General features: G+C 47.0%; 1 protein-coding gene across 1 annotated transcript in view; it reads right to left on the bottom strand.

The window, feature by feature from the left end:
* LRP2 (LDL receptor related protein 2) overlaps positions 1-17,446 on the bottom strand; it is a 211,957-nt gene that overhangs the window by 65,889 nt on the left and 128,622 nt on the right. The window contains exons 52-57 of the mRNA XM_066577806.1: positions 8,618-8,770; positions 4,553-4,723; positions 2,914-3,137; positions 957-1,134; positions 627-823; positions 220-465 (exon numbers count right to left, since the gene is read on the bottom strand). Coding sequence (XP_066433903.1) covers positions 220-465; positions 627-823; positions 957-1,134; positions 2,914-3,137; positions 4,553-4,723; positions 8,618-8,770 — 1,169 coding nt within the window. The remainder of the gene's footprint in view (positions 1-219; positions 466-626; positions 824-956; positions 1,135-2,913; positions 3,138-4,552; positions 4,724-8,617; positions 8,771-17,446) is intronic.

Raw genomic sequence — 17,446 nt, 5'->3', positions numbered from 1 at the left:
GCTGCCCTTACAAATCACTGGATTAATCAAACTCAAATTTGAGGATTTTACAGTGGAGGATGTCACTAATCTAATGACACCAAAATCATCCACCTAGAGTCAAGCTAGGGGGTCAAAGTGTGGTGCAAAAAAACCCTGTAGGCTTATTTATATTAGATACGGGAACATTAGATGAGGTAAAACCCATGTAATTTCTATGAGATTAGGAATCTGTCTTACTGCACTCATGAAGGGGCTCATCTGAATGGTCCCCACAATCATCGTCCACATCACATTTCCAGCTCTGGGGGATGCAGCGTCCATTGTTGCATTTGAATTGCCCAGGATTACAAGTTCTGGTGGCGCAGTGGGTGCTGTCTTCATCTGAGTTGTCACCGCAGTCATTGTCTGTGTCACACTGCCATGCCTCGGGGATACAACGCTTGTTAGCACACTGCCACTGGTGATCGTCACATTGATGTGTTGCTGTCATAAAAACAATTACAAAAGTCAACAGCATGAAGTTTAAAGGAAGGCATCTGACATATAAATGGAGGAATGACGGAAACCATTGGACCTATCAATAATTCATATACATGATTTATAGAACATATCAAATATTGGCCCCATCATGGCCGTCATCTTACCACAAAGCATTGCATCTTCATCAGAGTTGTCTGGACAGTCTGGCATAGTGTTACACAAGAAGTGAGAACTGGTGCAGTTTCCATCATTGCATTGGAACTGCCCCACGCGACAGTACCGATGAGGGCAGGTAGGCGGCTCATCGGAGCCATCCCTGCAGTCTCGTTGGCCATCACATTTCCACCATATCGGGATACATCTGGTGACAAAGACAAGGTGTTATACACAGACAGACATCAGCAATGGGCCTGGTCTGAGTGGTTTTATTGCCAATGCAAGCAATATTAAAAAGGATTATGCACATCAATGAGGTTCTTGGTATGATATATTACCTTTCACTGTCAGCACATAAAAACTGGGTACTGGAGCAAGATGGAAGGCAGCGAATGACGCTTCCAAACTGCATGACCAAGAAATTGTCTGGACATTCACAAGTGTATCCTTGGCCGCCTTCTTTAATGAGACACAAGTGGGAGCAGCCTCCATTGTTTCTACCGCAGGGATTGTTCACTAGAATGAGGCAAAATATCAGCATATTTCCATTTAAGTTACTGTAAACCACTATTCATTTTATTGTGAAGAGCTGTAATGGCCACCATTGCAGAATGCCAGGGAACGCATGAGCTATCTTGGTGGTCAACGCAAAAGAATTTGAATTTTTATCCCACTCTTAGGGCGGCTTCGGACGACCTTACGCTGCAACTGTGCACGCTTCATCACAGCGTATTTGCTCATTAAATGAGGTTGATGAGGTAGATTTACCCATGTAACGGTGTAAGTGTTGCGCAACCCCCCCCCCCCCCATTGTGATTTAAAACAAGGCTATTTAGCCTAAGGAGGTCGAGATGTGTTGTGTTTTTCATGGAATTGCGTATTTGTGCACCTCCCATAAGCACATATGCGCTCATGATACCTTGACGTATATGTGCTAAGCTGGATCGAAGGAATCTGAGTAATCGTTCAGTGCCAATGGTGGAAATGAATGCCTGACGAACGATAATTGTTCAGCATTCAGTTTCTGGAGGCATAAAAATCAAATGAGAATCGGCCTGTGTAAACAGGCAGTCTTTCATCTATGTGATGACTGCCTGTTTACTGTGAATGAAGGTGGGCGGAAGCGATCTCTGGCCCACACCGCCTCCATTCACTTAGCGATCCTCACTCATGTGTGAAAGCAGGGGAGCGAATATTTCTAGGACGACAGAAGACAACATTTAGCAATCATGGGTAAACATGGTGACTTAAGTGAACTTGACCGTGGGAAGATTGTTGGTATCTGGTGGTGTGGTGCCAGTTTTTCTAAAGCAGTCACACTTATTGACTGAACCACAGTATCAAGAGTGTACGAAACATGGTTGAAGCTTGGACAGACATCCAATAGAAGATCACACCAAGGCAGGCCATGCCTGGCTGATCCTAGAGGCGAGGGTTGTGTGTCATGTCTGATATCTCGAAAACAACCTGCCACAGTGGTTCAAGTGACCCAGCAGTGGGGGAGTTAGACAAATTTCCACAATGACCATGTGGTATACTTTGCCTCAACTGGGATTCAACAGCTAAAAACTGAGAAGCGTGTTCCTGATGACGTGCCTCATTGCTAACAACGCCTCGCATGGACCCAGGAAAGATGTCAATGGACCTTGGGCACATGGTAGAAGGTTGCCTGGAGTAACAAGTCCCGTTTCCTACTGAACACTATAGATGGCTGGGTATGTATCTGGCATAAACAGCATAAAGTCATATCCCATGAGTGTACCATTGGGGTTCAAAATGCTATTGGTGATGGTGTCATGGTCTGGGGACTGAGCATGAGTCAAGTTGAGTATAGAGGATATTCGCCACCTTGTGGAATCTGTTCCCTGATGTTTGAAAGCTTTGATATCCCAAAAGGTGGACCAACCCATTATTGAGTAGGTGTCCCTAATGCAGTGATCATTCAGTATACAATAACCATGAAAATTAAATTCCTGAAGATCAGAACTATTTTATCTCAAGGGTAAAATTGTCTCAAATGTCATGATATTCTGTTTCTCCAAAACCAAGAAGCAGATTATATGGGCTGTTCAGCACTAAACTATTAACGGTCCATCCTCAGGATAGGTCATCACTTGTTGGTCGTGGGGGTCAGCCACAAAGCACCCCAGCCAATCAGCTGTTGTAACAGCCGCTGACAGTGTTTACGGAATAAGAAGCAGATAGCTCCATACAAATTGTAGTGGCCGGAGCTGGTAATGCAGAAAGATCTCCTATTGAATTCAATACCCACAAAGCACCAGCAACAATACTTACTTATAGGCTGTCTGTAGGGATGATATACATGAATATCAAATGGCCTGTGTGTGGTATTGGCCAACATAATTCTTCTAGATCCATCATATTTATCTCCCTTTTCCACCGTTCTAGTGTTCCAGTCAGTCCAATATATTGTATCTTCAAACACAGTGATAGCGAAAGGGTGAGGGAGGTTTCCATCAAATACAGAGTGCCGGTGTCTACCATCCAAGTCCGAATATCTATAGAAACAATGTGAAAGGAAAACTACTGAGGCAAATGTGTAACAAAAAGCATTTAGGAGGATGACATTTTAAACAACAGATCCAGATTCTATTACATTGTGTTACATTGCAATGCAAGAAGACATACTCTGAGATGTTGACTTCTTGGTTCTACCGTATAGAAAAACATGTTCAAGGTGGTAAACAATCGCGGAGATTTACGAAAAATGTGATTCTGGAAATTATTTTGTCTGTCTATGTGCAATTTAAGTCCTATTCCAAACAGGCTATATGGACTACTTGCATTTGGCATAAGTACTATACATAATGGCATTCACCCACCAATTTATTCTCCATATCTACTCTGAACCATTTATATATATATATATATATATATATATACTCAAATATCATTTTGGAAAAAGACTATCTCTAATACTTTCGAATCCACATTAGAACTTTTTTGAATCTTGGACGAAAATTTTATTGTACTGTCAGACACATGTTGACTTTTGGGAAAACATGGACAATGTTTGGCCGCATCTACTGTAGTTGTAGAGTGGATGGATCGAGAGGTGTAGGTATATGGAGCGTAGAGGTAGCGGTGACATCCGAGCTTCTACCACATAAGAGGACAACACATTATAAATGGCACATGATAGGGGTTGGTTCCGGTTAAAGATTTTGCTTCGGGGACTGTGGCGAACATAAAGAACACATGAGTTGTCATCTAGAATGTGGCACCTCTCTGGTTGCCCTGTGTGCCAGAAAGTTAAATCTATGTTAGCTATGAGCTGGCATAGATTTGAGCCATAATTTTTGGGGCCATTCCTTTTGCTAAACTTGTCCACTCTTTAGAAAATTGGAGAGGATGGTGGAAAAAGGGCAGAAAGTAGCAAATTTATCTGCTAGTATCTCTTGTGTAAAACGGTCTTACTTTTTTAACGCACAGCCCTTATTAACCGCAGTACATATTATGAATAATAATGTAGGGTACTTCTAGGGGTTCCCCACGGTGGCAAATTGTTATTCAGGAGTTCCCTTTGGTAAAAAGGTTGGGAATTCTGGCAGAGTTTGATGTTATATTTACTGCTGAAGATTTTTTCGCAGGTTATGATGCAAAATCTACAGAGATTTCATCCTTTCATTTAAAGGGGTGAAGTCTTCTACTGATCCATGTCAAAATCGGCACCATATCCGCTACACCCTTTCTGTATCAACTGTTTATAAAAAGCTGATGTGTGCCATTGAGTTATTCATTATTCTTGAGTCTTGGTGGACTGCTGAAGGGCATAGACCAAGAGCTGTCGATGCGTCCATTTTGACAGTGATTTACAGACAGCTCCACTTCTTAGTAACTATCACAAAGATTCATGCCATGTATATGTTTATGAACAGTTACCGAGTTGCTTTATTCTTCTCTAAGTACGTACTCAATGTAGTTCAAGTGGGCATCAGCCCAGTAGAGCTTGTCATTGGTGTAATCTATTGTGATTCCATTAGGCCATTCCAACTTAGTAGAAATAATTACGGATTTGTTCTTGCCATCCATGCCAACTCTGCCAATGTATGGCTTGTCTCCCCAGTCTGTCCAGTAAACGAGCCTGTAGTGGAAAATACAGGTTAAAATAGACTTTTGAAAAAACTGCACACAAAAAACTACTTTTTAGTAAGTGACCAAGGGCAGTCGCTATTATATGCCATCGGTGGGGCTGGGGACTGGTTCCACTCCTACTCTATAGGTGATTGAGTAGACATGGCTAAGTAGAGACCAGTGACTTAATAGATAGCCTCCCATAGCTTGAGAAAAGGTGATGTTCCTCCAAAATGTCATAATGGTGTATCGTCAAGCTCAATTCTCTACTCGTAACATGTCCTGCCTCAACTGTTTTTCCATGGAATATACAAGTGTGGATTTTCCTATGGATTATGGTTTATGACACCACAGGGTGATTATTGCTTTTCTTCTGCTTAAACAATATGTATTTCCTGGTTGGCTAGAAATGTCTTTCCAGGGACTTAAAGCCATGTAAAATATTTGAGGAGAGAAAATCAGCTCCTATGCGCACTGCTTTACAATTTTGACAAATTCAGTGTCAAGTTGGCTCCAGTAAAAGCATATTTTTCATTTTATTTACAACATGAAGACCAAACCAAGCTATGTGTTTTAACCCCAAAGTGGGGTTTCCTCAAACATACCTAACATTGCGTTTGTCAAGCTTGGGGAGCAGTGCCCATAGAAGCTGGTTTTCTCTTGTTGAACTTCTGTTGGACTTTTAATAGTAGCCATATTGGTTGTTACTAGAGATGAGTGAGCACGCTCGAATAATGCAGTTACTCAAGCGAGCATCGCTCTTCTCGAGTAACTGCATTCTTGTCTGAGCAGGCTCGGTGGGTAGCGGGTGGGAGCTGGAGAGATCTCTCTCTCCCCACCCTGCCACCCCCCCCCCCCCCCCCCCCCGCCCACTCTGAGGCTGCTCGGACAAGAATGCAGTTACTCGAGAAGAGCGATGCTCGCTTGAGTAACTGCATTATCCGAGCGTGCTCGCTCATGTCTAGTTACCCAACTTTATCAAAAATCGCTATATATTTTACAGAAGAGGTTCTCTACTAGAGATAGGTAAGGCAAGGGCATACAAAACATAGACAAAGGCCCTATAGCTACTATGAAGCCGAGCCCAGATTTCCTCAATTCGTTTTTTTAAATGGTGGTGAGAATCAATCCAGGGACCTCTACAGAGCAAACAAGTGTGTAGGAAATTAACCCAGGGGCCAGGATAGGAGATTGAGTCCTCCTGGTCAGGGTGGTTATTGGTGTTGTACTATTAAGAAGTATGAGAAGGGGGTTCCATGTCTTTAAAGACTCTTCATGGAGTCCCTAGATAGTAGAGTTGGTGTCACGTTCCACCACTTTGATAGAAAACAAAAAGTCACATTGATATTTTAACCAGCACAGAAGTGATGCTGAACTTTTTTGAGCATAATGTCATTTTACTCCATCAGCTCCTATGTGACTTCTGGGTTTATTGTGATTTATTAAAACCCTTAACAGTCAGCACAGAACACAAACCACAGGCGAAAAAAAAGCTTCAATTATCTGTTTATGTGGGCAGCAGAGACATAACAAATCCAGAATTTGGAATACTAAAAAACTACATGTCTATCAAAACGGCATATTAAATGTGAGTAATGAGCTTGCTCTGGCATCTCCCCAACTCATTGGCTCCAACGTAACAAATGCAAATAACCAGCAATAACTAGCAAAAGGAAATTCAATAATTTAAGTAGAAATAGCCTCATTTCGTAAAAGGCTCCTGCATGCCAAGCTGAAGAAAAGGTTGAGTAGATATTAAAGGAAGTCTGTTTTTTGGAATATACTATTAAATGTGCAATGGTATCTTGAATGTATTGATACCTTTCTTTCTTCTCAGCGTGTCTCCACTGTGGAGATATCAGCCTTTAACTTCAACCCGCACTATATGCAAATTAGTCATTGAATATGCCATGGGCGGTCCATTGCTGCATTGCGGTCCAGGTCCTGTTCCTGCCCATGGTTTCAAAAGCCACTCCATCCGTCAGTAGTGACATCTTCAGCTCTACTTCCTGGAGATGTCATGCATTCCAGTGTCACTGATGTCACGGACGTCAATCAAGGCCAAGGAGTTGCAGGGATTATTCCCATTGTCAGATTGGAGTTGGGAAGGAAATTTTCTCCCCTAATTGGGGAAAATTGGATTCTACCTAATTGGTTATTTTTGCTTTCCTCTGGAAAGGGGGAAATAGGCTGAACTGGATGGACATATGTCTTTTTTCAGCCTAATGTACTATGTTACTATGCGCTGTCATCAACACGGTGCAAGGGCAGTGACTGTGGAATGCATGACGTCTCCCACAAGCAGAGCTGAAAATGTCAATACTCACAGATAGGGTGGCTTTTGAGACAATGGACGAAAACACAGCGCAGGCTGAACTTAAGGGCTGATATCCGCACAGTGAAGACAAGCTGTGAAAAATAATAATAATCTTTATTTGTATAGCGCCAACGTATTCCGCAGCACTTACATAGACAGCGGGAATACAGAAAGACAAAAGTACAAAAATTACAGAATCACAGTTACATAGTAATCAGTTGATGGAAACAATAGGGGTGAGGGTCCTGCTCCAACGGGCTTACATATTATAAGTAATGGAGTAATACAGAAGGTAAAGGGGGGCTTGAGATGTGCACCGTATGGCGAGGTGTAGAGTGAAGGATGCTATACAGATAAACAATGGTCAGACATTAAGCCGTGCGACAGCAGAATCGGTATGACTGCAGGGTCAGTTGATGGTGGCTGGCAAGGATTGCAGTCAGAGAAAGATGTTATCAGGCAAAGTACAGAGGGGTTTGGTTTAGAGAATGCGGTATGCCTCCCTGAAGAGGTATGTTTTTAGAGCACGCCTGAAGTTTAGTGTGTCAGTGTTTGCCCAGATAGCCTTTGGTAGTGCGTTCCAGAGGACCGGTGCTGCTCTGGAGAAGTGTTGGAGGCTGGAATGAGAGGTTCGAATTAAAGAGGTGCTCAGTCTGGTTTCATTAGCAGAGTGGAGAGCCCATGCTGGGTGATGGATTCAGATGATAGAGGCAATGTAGGGTGGCGCGTTGCTGTGGAGGGCTTTATGGATGAAGGTAGTGAGTTTAAATTGAATTCTGTATTTAACGGGCAGCCAGTGCAGTGACCGGCACAAGGCAGAGGCATCCAAGTAGCGGCTGGACAGGAAGATGAGCCTAGCTGCCGCATTCAGGATGGATTCAAGAGGGTAGAGTCTGGCACGGGGAAGGCTGATCAGCAATGAGTTGCAATAATCAAGCCAAGAGTGGATGAGGGCAACAATAAGCGCTTTTAACGTGTCCACGGTGAGAAAAGAGCAGATTCTTGCGATGTTCTTGAGGTGCAGCTGACCTGTTCGGGCGAGAGATTGGATGTAGGGGGTAAAGGAGAGAACGGCGTTGAATATGACCCCAAGGCAGCAGGCATGCTGTCTGGGAGTTATGGTGGTGCCACACACTGGGATGGAGATGTCAGGATGAGGTCGGTTAGTAGAGGGTGGAAACACCAGTAGGTCAGTTTTAGAGAGGTTTAGTTTCAGGTTGAGAGGACATAGTGTTAGAGAGAGTGGACAGACAGTCGGCGATGTTTTGGAGGAAAGCTGCAGAGATGTCACGGGAAGAGGTGTATAGAGGGGTGTTATCAGCATAGAGGTGGTATTGGAGGCCAAATCTCCTGAAAAAAGAATGGTATCAATATAGTCAACATGTCATTGCATATTCAATAGTATATTCCATTTGTAGCGGATAACAACAGGTGACAGACTTTCTTTAATAAAAGGTGGATTTGGTTTCATGTCTGCATCTTGTAATCTTTCAGGAAATAAAAGATACTGTAAAGTAATATATAATGAAAACTTTATCTATTGTAAAACATGTAATAACAGGCAATGCTCGGTCTGAAATGTCATACCCTTTCTTTGGATGAACCACAATAGCTCGCGGATGCTGGAAGCAGAAAGTGTTATTGACGTCTACACAACGATCGACCAGCCTCTTCCTGAACCTTCCATCCAGTTCCACAACATTGATACAGTCTTTGTATGAGTCCACCCAGTATAGTTTCCTAGAATTGCAATAAAGTGAGTGAGTGTACAGCACAAAACCTCAGGTGGTTATATACAACAATCCACAAAAAGTGTAAGAATAAAGAATTTTTTTCTTGAAACAGCACCACTCTTAGCCTATGTCTGGTATTGCAGCCATTCCCTTGAATGGCACTAAGTTGCTAAACAGATGCCCAGTATCAAGACAGGTTATCTGCTACTGTTTGAAAGAAGATGGACTCTGTTCATATTTCCTGACCCAACGTTCCAGTTCTTCCCAAAGATCTGCAATAGGTTCCAGTCAGAACTCTGTACAGGCCAGTCCAATCATGGAACATCCATATCCTCAGACTAATGTAAAACAGTGTTGAACTTGTGACAAGGTCCGTTGTCTTGTTGGAAGTATTGATGGCCATTCCCAGAGTATTACCACATTGTCAACAGCACATTATTGTGTAGAATGTCAGGGTACACCGCCGTGTTCATAGTTCTTGCCACTACAACCAACGGACTGAGACCAAGCTAGGTAAACAAACAACAGACCATAACAGAACCTCCACTGTATTTAATTGCTGGCACAGCACACTCAGGCACTAGGTGTTCCCCAGCCATCCTCCACACCCAGGTACAGCCATCTGATTGGAAGATGGTGTAGCATTATTTGTCACTCCATAGAATGTTGTTCTACAAGTGACAATGCTCCTTGCACCTGGGCCATCGCATCTTCTTTAGAAGAACTTGCCAGACATTTGTAGGATGAATGGAGGGAAATACCTGCTGAAGTGTATCAAACGTTAGTAGAAATGATTCCTTGGTGTTTATCTGATGTCATTAGGGCCAAAGGAGCCCCACTAAGTATTAACATATGGAAATGAATACTACATTTGATTCTTGCTTAAGTGTCCAATTACTTTTGGTAGGTTAGTGTACATTATAACAGTGAAGTGTATAATGGTCTAGTAAGATACAGCCGGTCTGTCTAGAATGACAACATTATTATTAGAGATGAGCGAACGCGTTCGTCCGAGCTTGATATTCGTGCGAATATTAGGGTGTTCGGGATGTTCGTTATTCGTGACGAACACCATGCGGTGTTCTGGTTACTTTCACTTCCTTCCCTGAGACGTTAGCGCGCTTTTCTGGCCAATTGAAAGACAGGGAAGGCATTACAACTTCCCCCTGCAACGTTTAAGCCCTATACCACCCCCCTGCTGTGAGTGGCTGGCGAGATCAGGTGTTCGCCTAATATAAAAGTCGGCCCCTCCCGCGGCTCGCCTCAGATGCGGTGTGAGTTAGATGAGGGACAGTGCTGTTTATACCGGAGCTGCTGTAGGGAAAGAATTGGTAGTTAGTGTAGGCTTCAAGACCCCCCAAAGGTCCTTATTAGGGCCACTGATAGCTGTGTGTTGGCTGCTGTTAGCAGTGGGATTTTTTTTTTTCTCAAAATCGCCTCTGCAGACCGTTGCACCTGGCATTAGGGACAGAAGTGCTGCATAGGCAGGGAGAGTGTTAGGAGTGAGTGTAGCCTTCAAGAACCTCAACGGTCCTTTCTAGGGCCATATTTATCCGTGTGCAGTACTGTCCAGGCTGCTGTTGGCTGTGCTGCATTTTTTTTGGGCTTCTCAAAATCGCCTCTGCAGAGCATTCCACCCTCCATTGATACTGCAGGGAAAGAATTGTATAGGCAGGGCCACAACACAGTTATTATTCATAGAATATACGCAGTGCTGCCTGTTGGTGGGAAAAAACTGAAAACAAATCTATTTGTCCAGCCTCTGTCCGTCCTTACGCCTGTGGAGACGTGTGAGCTGCGTGAAAAACATTGCTAAATCATACGCACCCAGCTACGCTTTACTGCTGGGTTCGCCATTTGCTTTCCTTAATTGGGAAAAAAAATACCTGCTCTGCCACAGTTAATAACTCTGCTACCCTCACGTTCTGTGACACATAAGCAGGGACACAGCACAGTTATTAAACTTCTCAGGTTCATTGAATATACGCAGTGCTGCCTGTTGGTGGGAAAAAACTGAAAACAAATCTATTTGTCCAGCCTCTGTCCGTCCTTACGGGCGGTGGACACGTGTGAGCTGCGTGAAAAACATTGCTAAATCATACGCAGCCAGCTACGCTTTACTGCTGGGTTCGCCATTTGCTTTCCTTAATTGGGAAAAAAAATACCTGCTCTCCAAGAGTTATAATAACTCTGCTACCCTCACGTTCTGTGACACATAAGCAGGGACACAGCACAGTTATTAAACTTCTCAGGTTCATTGAATATACGCAGTGCTGCCTGTTGGTGGGAAAAAACTGAAAACAAATCTATTTGTCCAGCCTGTGTCCGTCCTTACGCCTGTGGAGACGTGTGAGCTGCGTGAAAAACATTGCTAAATCATACGCACCCAGCTACGCTTTACTGCTGGGTTCGCCATTTGCTTTCCTTAATTGGGAAAAAAAATACCTGCTCTCCAAGAGTTATAATAACTCTGCTACCCTCACGTTCTGTGACACATAAGCAGGGACACAGCACAGTTATTAAACTTCTCAGGTTCATTGAATATACGCAGTGCTGCCTGTTGGTGGGAAAAAACTGAAAACAAATCTATTTGTCCAGCCTGTGTCCGTCCTTACGCCTGTGGAGACGTGTGAGCTGCGTGAAAAACATTGCTAAATCATACGCACCCAGCTACGCTTTACTGCTGGGTTCGCCATTTGCTTTCCTTAATTGGGAAAAAAAATACCTGCTCTGCCACAGTTAATAACTCTGCTACCCTCACGTTCTGTGACACATAAGCAGGGACACAGCACAGTTATTAAACTTCTCAGGTTCATTGAATATATGCAGTGCTGCCTGTTGGTGGGAAAAAACTGAAAACAAATCTATTTGTCCAGCCTCTGTCCGTCCTTACGCCTGTGGAGACGTGTGAGCTGCGTGAAAAACATTGCTAAATCATACGCACCCAGCTACGCTTTACTGCTGGGTTCGCCATTTGCTTTCCTTAATTGGGAAAAAAAATACCTGCTCTGCCACAGTTAATAACTCTGCTACCCTCACGTTCTGTGACACATAAGCAGGGACACAGCACAGTTATTAAACTTAGATAATTCATTCACTAGAGGCAGTGGGGCCTTTCGTTTTCCAAAAAGGGCAAAAATTATATTTATCAGCAAAAAGAAAATTTTCTGCGCTCAATGAATGGTGCGTTTCCACAAATAGTGATTGTCAAGTACATATAGGAGTTACACTTACTGGGGAGGAGGGGGGTATGATGACCATGAGCCCCCTCCTTGAAGTGATGTCTCCTTTTCCTCCAAATGGATGTTTCCACTCCCCAGTAAGTGTAACTCCTATATGTACTTGACAATCACTATTTGTGGAAACGCACCATTCATTGAGCGCAGAAAATTTTCTTTTTGCTGATAGCTATTCTATATTTTATCCTTTTGGGACCACTCTCTTATGAGAGACCCCAATTATTTCCGCAGCTCTCCCCCTTGTTGGAGGATCAGAATTGTGTCGTTTTCCACTGATTAACGATCCTGAGGCGCTATCTGGAAAAATTATATTTGGCCTGCAGTCTTGCGCCAATTTATTTCCTGCCTGTGAAATCAAATCACTGGTAATACAGCATGCTGAGGGGTAGGGGTAGGCCTAGAGGACGTGGACGCGGCCGAGGACGCGGAGGGCCAAGTCAGGGTGTGGGCACAGGCCAAGCTCCTGATCCAGGTGTGTCGCAGCCGACTGCTGCGCGATTAGGAGAGAGGCACGTTTCTGGCGTCCCCACATTCATCGCCCAATTAATGGGTCCACGCGGGAGACGGTTATTAGAAAATGAGCAGTGTGAGCAGGTCCTGTCCTGGATGGCAGAAAGTGCTTCGAGCAACCTATCGTCTACCCGCAGTTCTGCGCCGTCCACTGCTGCCAATCCGAATCCTCTGTCTGCTGCTCCTCCTTCCTCCCAGCCTCCTCACTCCACTACAATGACACCTGCTCAGGAGCGGGAACACTCCCAGGAACTGTTCTCGGGCCCCTGCTTAGATTGGGCAGCAGCGGTTCCTCTCCCACCAGAGGAGTTTATCGTCACTGATGCCCAACCATTCGAAAGTTCCCGGGGTCCGGGGGAAGAGGCTGGGGACTTCCGCCAACTGTCTCAACAACTTTCTGTGGGTGAGGAGGACGATGACGATCAGACACAGTTGTCTTGCAGTGAGGTAGTAGTAAGGGCAGTAAGTCCCAGGGAGCAGCGCACAGAGGATTCGGAGGAAGAGCAGCAGGACGATGAGGTGACTGACCCCACCTGGTGTGCAACGCTTACTCAGGAGGACAGGTCTTCAGAGGGGGAGTCAAGGGCATCAGCAGGGCAGGTTGCAAGAGGCAGTGCAGTGGCCAGGGGTAGAGGCAGGGCCAGACCGAATAATCCACCAAGTGTTTCCCAAAGCGCCCCCTCGCGCCATGCCACCCTGCGGAGGCCGAGGTGCTCTAAGGTCTGGCAGTTTTTCACAGAGACGCCTGACGACCGACGAACAGTGGTGTGCAACCTTTGTCGCGCAAAGCTCAGCCGGGGAGCCAACACCAACAGCCTCACCACCACCACCATGCGCAGACATATGATGGCCAAGCACCCCGCAAGGTGGGACAAAGGCCGTTCACCGCCTCCGGTTTGCACCCCTGCCTCTCCCCCTGTGCCCCAACCTGCCACTGAGATGCAACCCCCCTCTCAGGACACAGGCACTACCGCCTCATGGCCTGCACCCACACCCTCATCTCCGCTGTCCTCGGCCCCATCCAGCAGTGTAGTTCAGCGCACCGTTCAGCCGTCGCTTGCGCAAGTGTTCGAGCGCAAGCGCAAGTACGCCGCCACGCACCCGCACGCTCAAACGTTAACCGTCCGCATCGCAAAATTCATCAGCCTTGAGATGCTGCCGTATAGGGTTGTGGAAACGGAGTCCTTCAAAAGTATCATGGAGGCGGCGGCCCCGCGCTACTCAGTTCCCAGTCGCCACTACTTTTCCCGATGTGCCGTCCCAGCCCTGCACGACCACGTCTCCCGCAACATTGTGCGCGCCCTCACCAACGCGGTTACTGCCACGGTCCACTTAACTACGGACACGTGGACAAGCACAGGCGGGCAGGGCCACTACATCTCCCTGACGGCACATTGGGTGAATTTAGTGGAGGCTGGGACAGAGTCAGAGCCTGGGACCGCTCACGTCCTACCCACCCCCAGAATTGCGGGCCCCAGCTCGGTGCTGGTATCTGCGGAGGTGTATGCTTCCTCCACTAAAGCACCCTCCTCCTCCTCCTCCTCCTCTGTCTCACAATCAAGATGTGTTAGCAGCAGCATGTCGCCAGCAGTCGGTGTCGCGCGGTGTGGCAGCACAGCGGTGGGCAAGCGTCAGCAGGCCGTGCTGAAACTACTCAGCTTAGGCGATAAGAGGCACACGGCCCACGAACTGCTGCAGGGTCTGACACAGCAGACCGACCGCTGGCTTGCGCCGCTGAGCCTCCAACCGGGCATGGTCGTGTGTGACAACGGCCGTAACCTGGTGGCGGCTCTGCAGCTCGGCAGCCTCACGCACGTGCCATGCCTGGCCCACGTCTTTAATTTGGTGGTTCAGCGGTTTCTGAAAAGCTACCCACGCTTGTCAGACCTGCTCGTAAAGGCGCGCCGGCTCTGCGCACATTTCCGCAAGTCCCACACGGACGCTGCCACCCTGCGCACCCTGCAACATCACTTTAAGCTGCCAGTGCACCGACTGCTGTGCGACGTGCCCACACGGTGGAACTCTACGCTCCACATGTTGGCCAGGCTCTATGAACAGCATAGAGCTATAGTCGAATACCAACTCCAACATGGGCGGCGCAGTGGGAGTCAGCCTCCTCAATTCCTTTCAGAAGAGTGGGCCTGGTTGGCAGACATCTGCCATGTCCTTGGTAATTTTGAGGAGTCTACCCAGGTGGTGAGCGGCGATGCTACAATCATTAGCGTCACCATTCCTCTGCTATGCATCTTGAGAAATTCCCTGCAAACCATAAAGGCAGCTGCTTTGCGCTCGGAAACGGGGGCGGGGGAAGACAGTATGCCGCTGGATAGTCAGGGCACCCTCCTGTCTATTTCTCAGCGCGTACAGGAGGAGGAGGAGGAGCATGAGGAGGATGAGGAGGAGGGGGAAGAGACAGCTTGGCCCGCTGCTGACGGTACACCGGCTGATTGCCTGTCATCCTTTCAGCGTGTATGGCCTGAGGAGGAGGAGGAGGAGGAGGAGGAGGATCCTGATAGTGATCTTCCTAGTGAAGACAGCCATGTGTTGCGTACAGGTACCCTGGCACACATGGCTGACTTCATGTTAGGATGCCTTTCTCGTGACCCTCGCGTTGCACGCATTCTGGCCACTACGGATTACTGGGTGTACACACTGCTCGATCCACGGTATAAGGAGAACCTGCCCACTCTGATTCCCGAAGAGGAAAGGGGTTCGAGAGTGTTGCTATACCACAGGACCCTTGCGGACAAGCTGATGGTAAAATTCCCAGCCGACAGCGCTAGTGGCAGAAGGCGCAGTTCCGAGGGCCATGTTGCAGGGGATGTGCGTAGATCGAGCAGCATGTACATCCCAGGCAGTGCAACAGTCTTTAAGGGCCTGGCCAGCTTTATGGCTCCCCACCAAGACTGTGTCACCGCTCCCCAGTCACGGCTGAGTCGGCGGGAGCACTGCAAAAGGATGGTGAGGGAGTACGTAGCGGATCGCACGACCATCCTTGGTGACGCCTCTGCCCCCTACAACTACTGGGTGTCGAAGCTGGACACGTGGCCTGAACTAGCCCTGTATGCCCTTGAGGTGCTTGCTTGTCCTGCGGCTAGCGTGTTGTCGGAGAGGGTGTTTAGTGCGGCTGGGGGAATCATCACAGATAAGCGTAGCCGCTTGTCAACCGACAGTGCCGACAGGCTAACACTCATCAAGATGAACAAAGGCTGGATTTCCCCAGACTTCTGTTCTCCACCAGCGGACAGCAGCGATACGTAAGCAATACGTAGGCTGCACCCGCGGATGGAAGCTACGTTCTCTCTCACCATCCAAAACGGGGACATTTCTGCTTCATCAATCTGTGTCTAATATTCCTCCTCCTCCTCCTCCTGCTCCACCTCCTGAAACCTCACGTAATCACGCTGAACGGGCAATTTTTCTTAGGGCCACAAGGCTCACTCAAATAATTTTTCAGAACAATTTTTATAAGTTTCAATGCGCTTAAAAGCATTGGAACTTTAACTTGAACCAATTTTTCGTTACACTGGGCTGCCTCCAGGCCTAGTTACCACTTAAGCCACATTAACCAAAGCGATTAATGGGTTTCACCTGCCCTCTTGGCTGGCCATGGCCAATTTTTGGGATGTACATTAGTACTGTTGATACAGCAATTTTTGTGGGCCCTCGCCTACAGTGTAATCAAATTAATTTTTAGCCCACCTGCATTACAGCTGACGTTACCTCAGCTGTGTTGGGCAATGCAATGGGATATTTCTATGTACCGCCGGTGGCTTCCTGGCACCCACCCAGGCAGTGGGTCCACAGGGAGTTAAACCTACATGTGTCCACTTGTAAAGAATCCCAGTCTGACTGGGGCATGCAGTGTGGGCCGAAGCCCACCTGTATTACGCACGACATTACTACCTCAGCTGTGTTGGGCAATGCAATGGGATATTTTTGTGTACCGCCGGTGGGTTCCAGGGAGCCACCCATGCTGTAGGTGCACACTGAGTTTTTAATACATCTGTACACTTCTAAAGAACCCGTCTGACTGGGGCATGCAGTGTGGGCCGAAGCCCACCTGTATTACGCACGACATTACTACCTCAGCTGTGTTGGGCAATGCAATGGGATATTTCTATGTACCGCCGGTGGCTTCCTGGCACCCACCCAGGCAGTGGGTCCACAGGGAGTTAAACCTACATGTGTCCACTTGTAAAGAATCCCAGTCTGACTGGGGCATGCAGTGTGGGCCGAAGCCCACCTGTATTACGCACGACATTACTACCTCAGCTGTGTTGGGCAATGCAATGGGATATTTTTGTGTACCGCCGGTGGGTTCCAGGGAGCCACCCATGCTGTAGGTGCACACTGAGTTTTTAATACATCTGTACACTTCTAAAGAACCCGTCTGACTGGGGCATGCAGTGTGGGCCGAAGCCCACCTGTATTACGCACGACATTACTACCTCAGCTGTGTTGGGCAATGCAATGGGATATTTCTATGTACCGCCGGTGGCTTCCTGGCACCCACCCAGGCAGTGGGTCCACAGGGAGTTAAACCTACATGTGTCCACTTGTAAAGAATCCCAGTCTGACTGGGGCATGCAGTGTGGGCCGAAGCCCACCTGTATTACGCACGACATTACTACCTCAGCTGTGTTGGGCAATGCAATGGGATATTTTTGTGTACCGCCGGTGGGTTCCAGGGAGCCACCCATGCTGTAGGTGCACACTGAGTTTTTAATACATCTGTACACTTCTAAAGAACCCGTCTGACTGGGGCATGCAGTGTGGGCCGAAGCCCACCTGTATTACGCACGACATTACTACCTCAGCTGTGTTGGGCAATGCAATGGGATATTTTTGTGTACCGCCGGTGGGTTCCAGGGAGCCACCCATGCTGTAGGTGCACACTGAGTTTTTAATACATCTGTACACTTCTAAAGAAC

This window comes from Eleutherodactylus coqui, chromosome 8 (genome assembly GCF_035609145.1).
Source record: "Eleutherodactylus coqui strain aEleCoq1 chromosome 8, aEleCoq1.hap1, whole genome shotgun sequence".
NCBI classification, from domain to species: Eukaryota; Metazoa; Chordata; class Amphibia; order Anura; family Eleutherodactylidae; genus Eleutherodactylus; species Eleutherodactylus coqui.
This window is presented reverse-complemented; position numbering and strand designations above follow the sequence as displayed.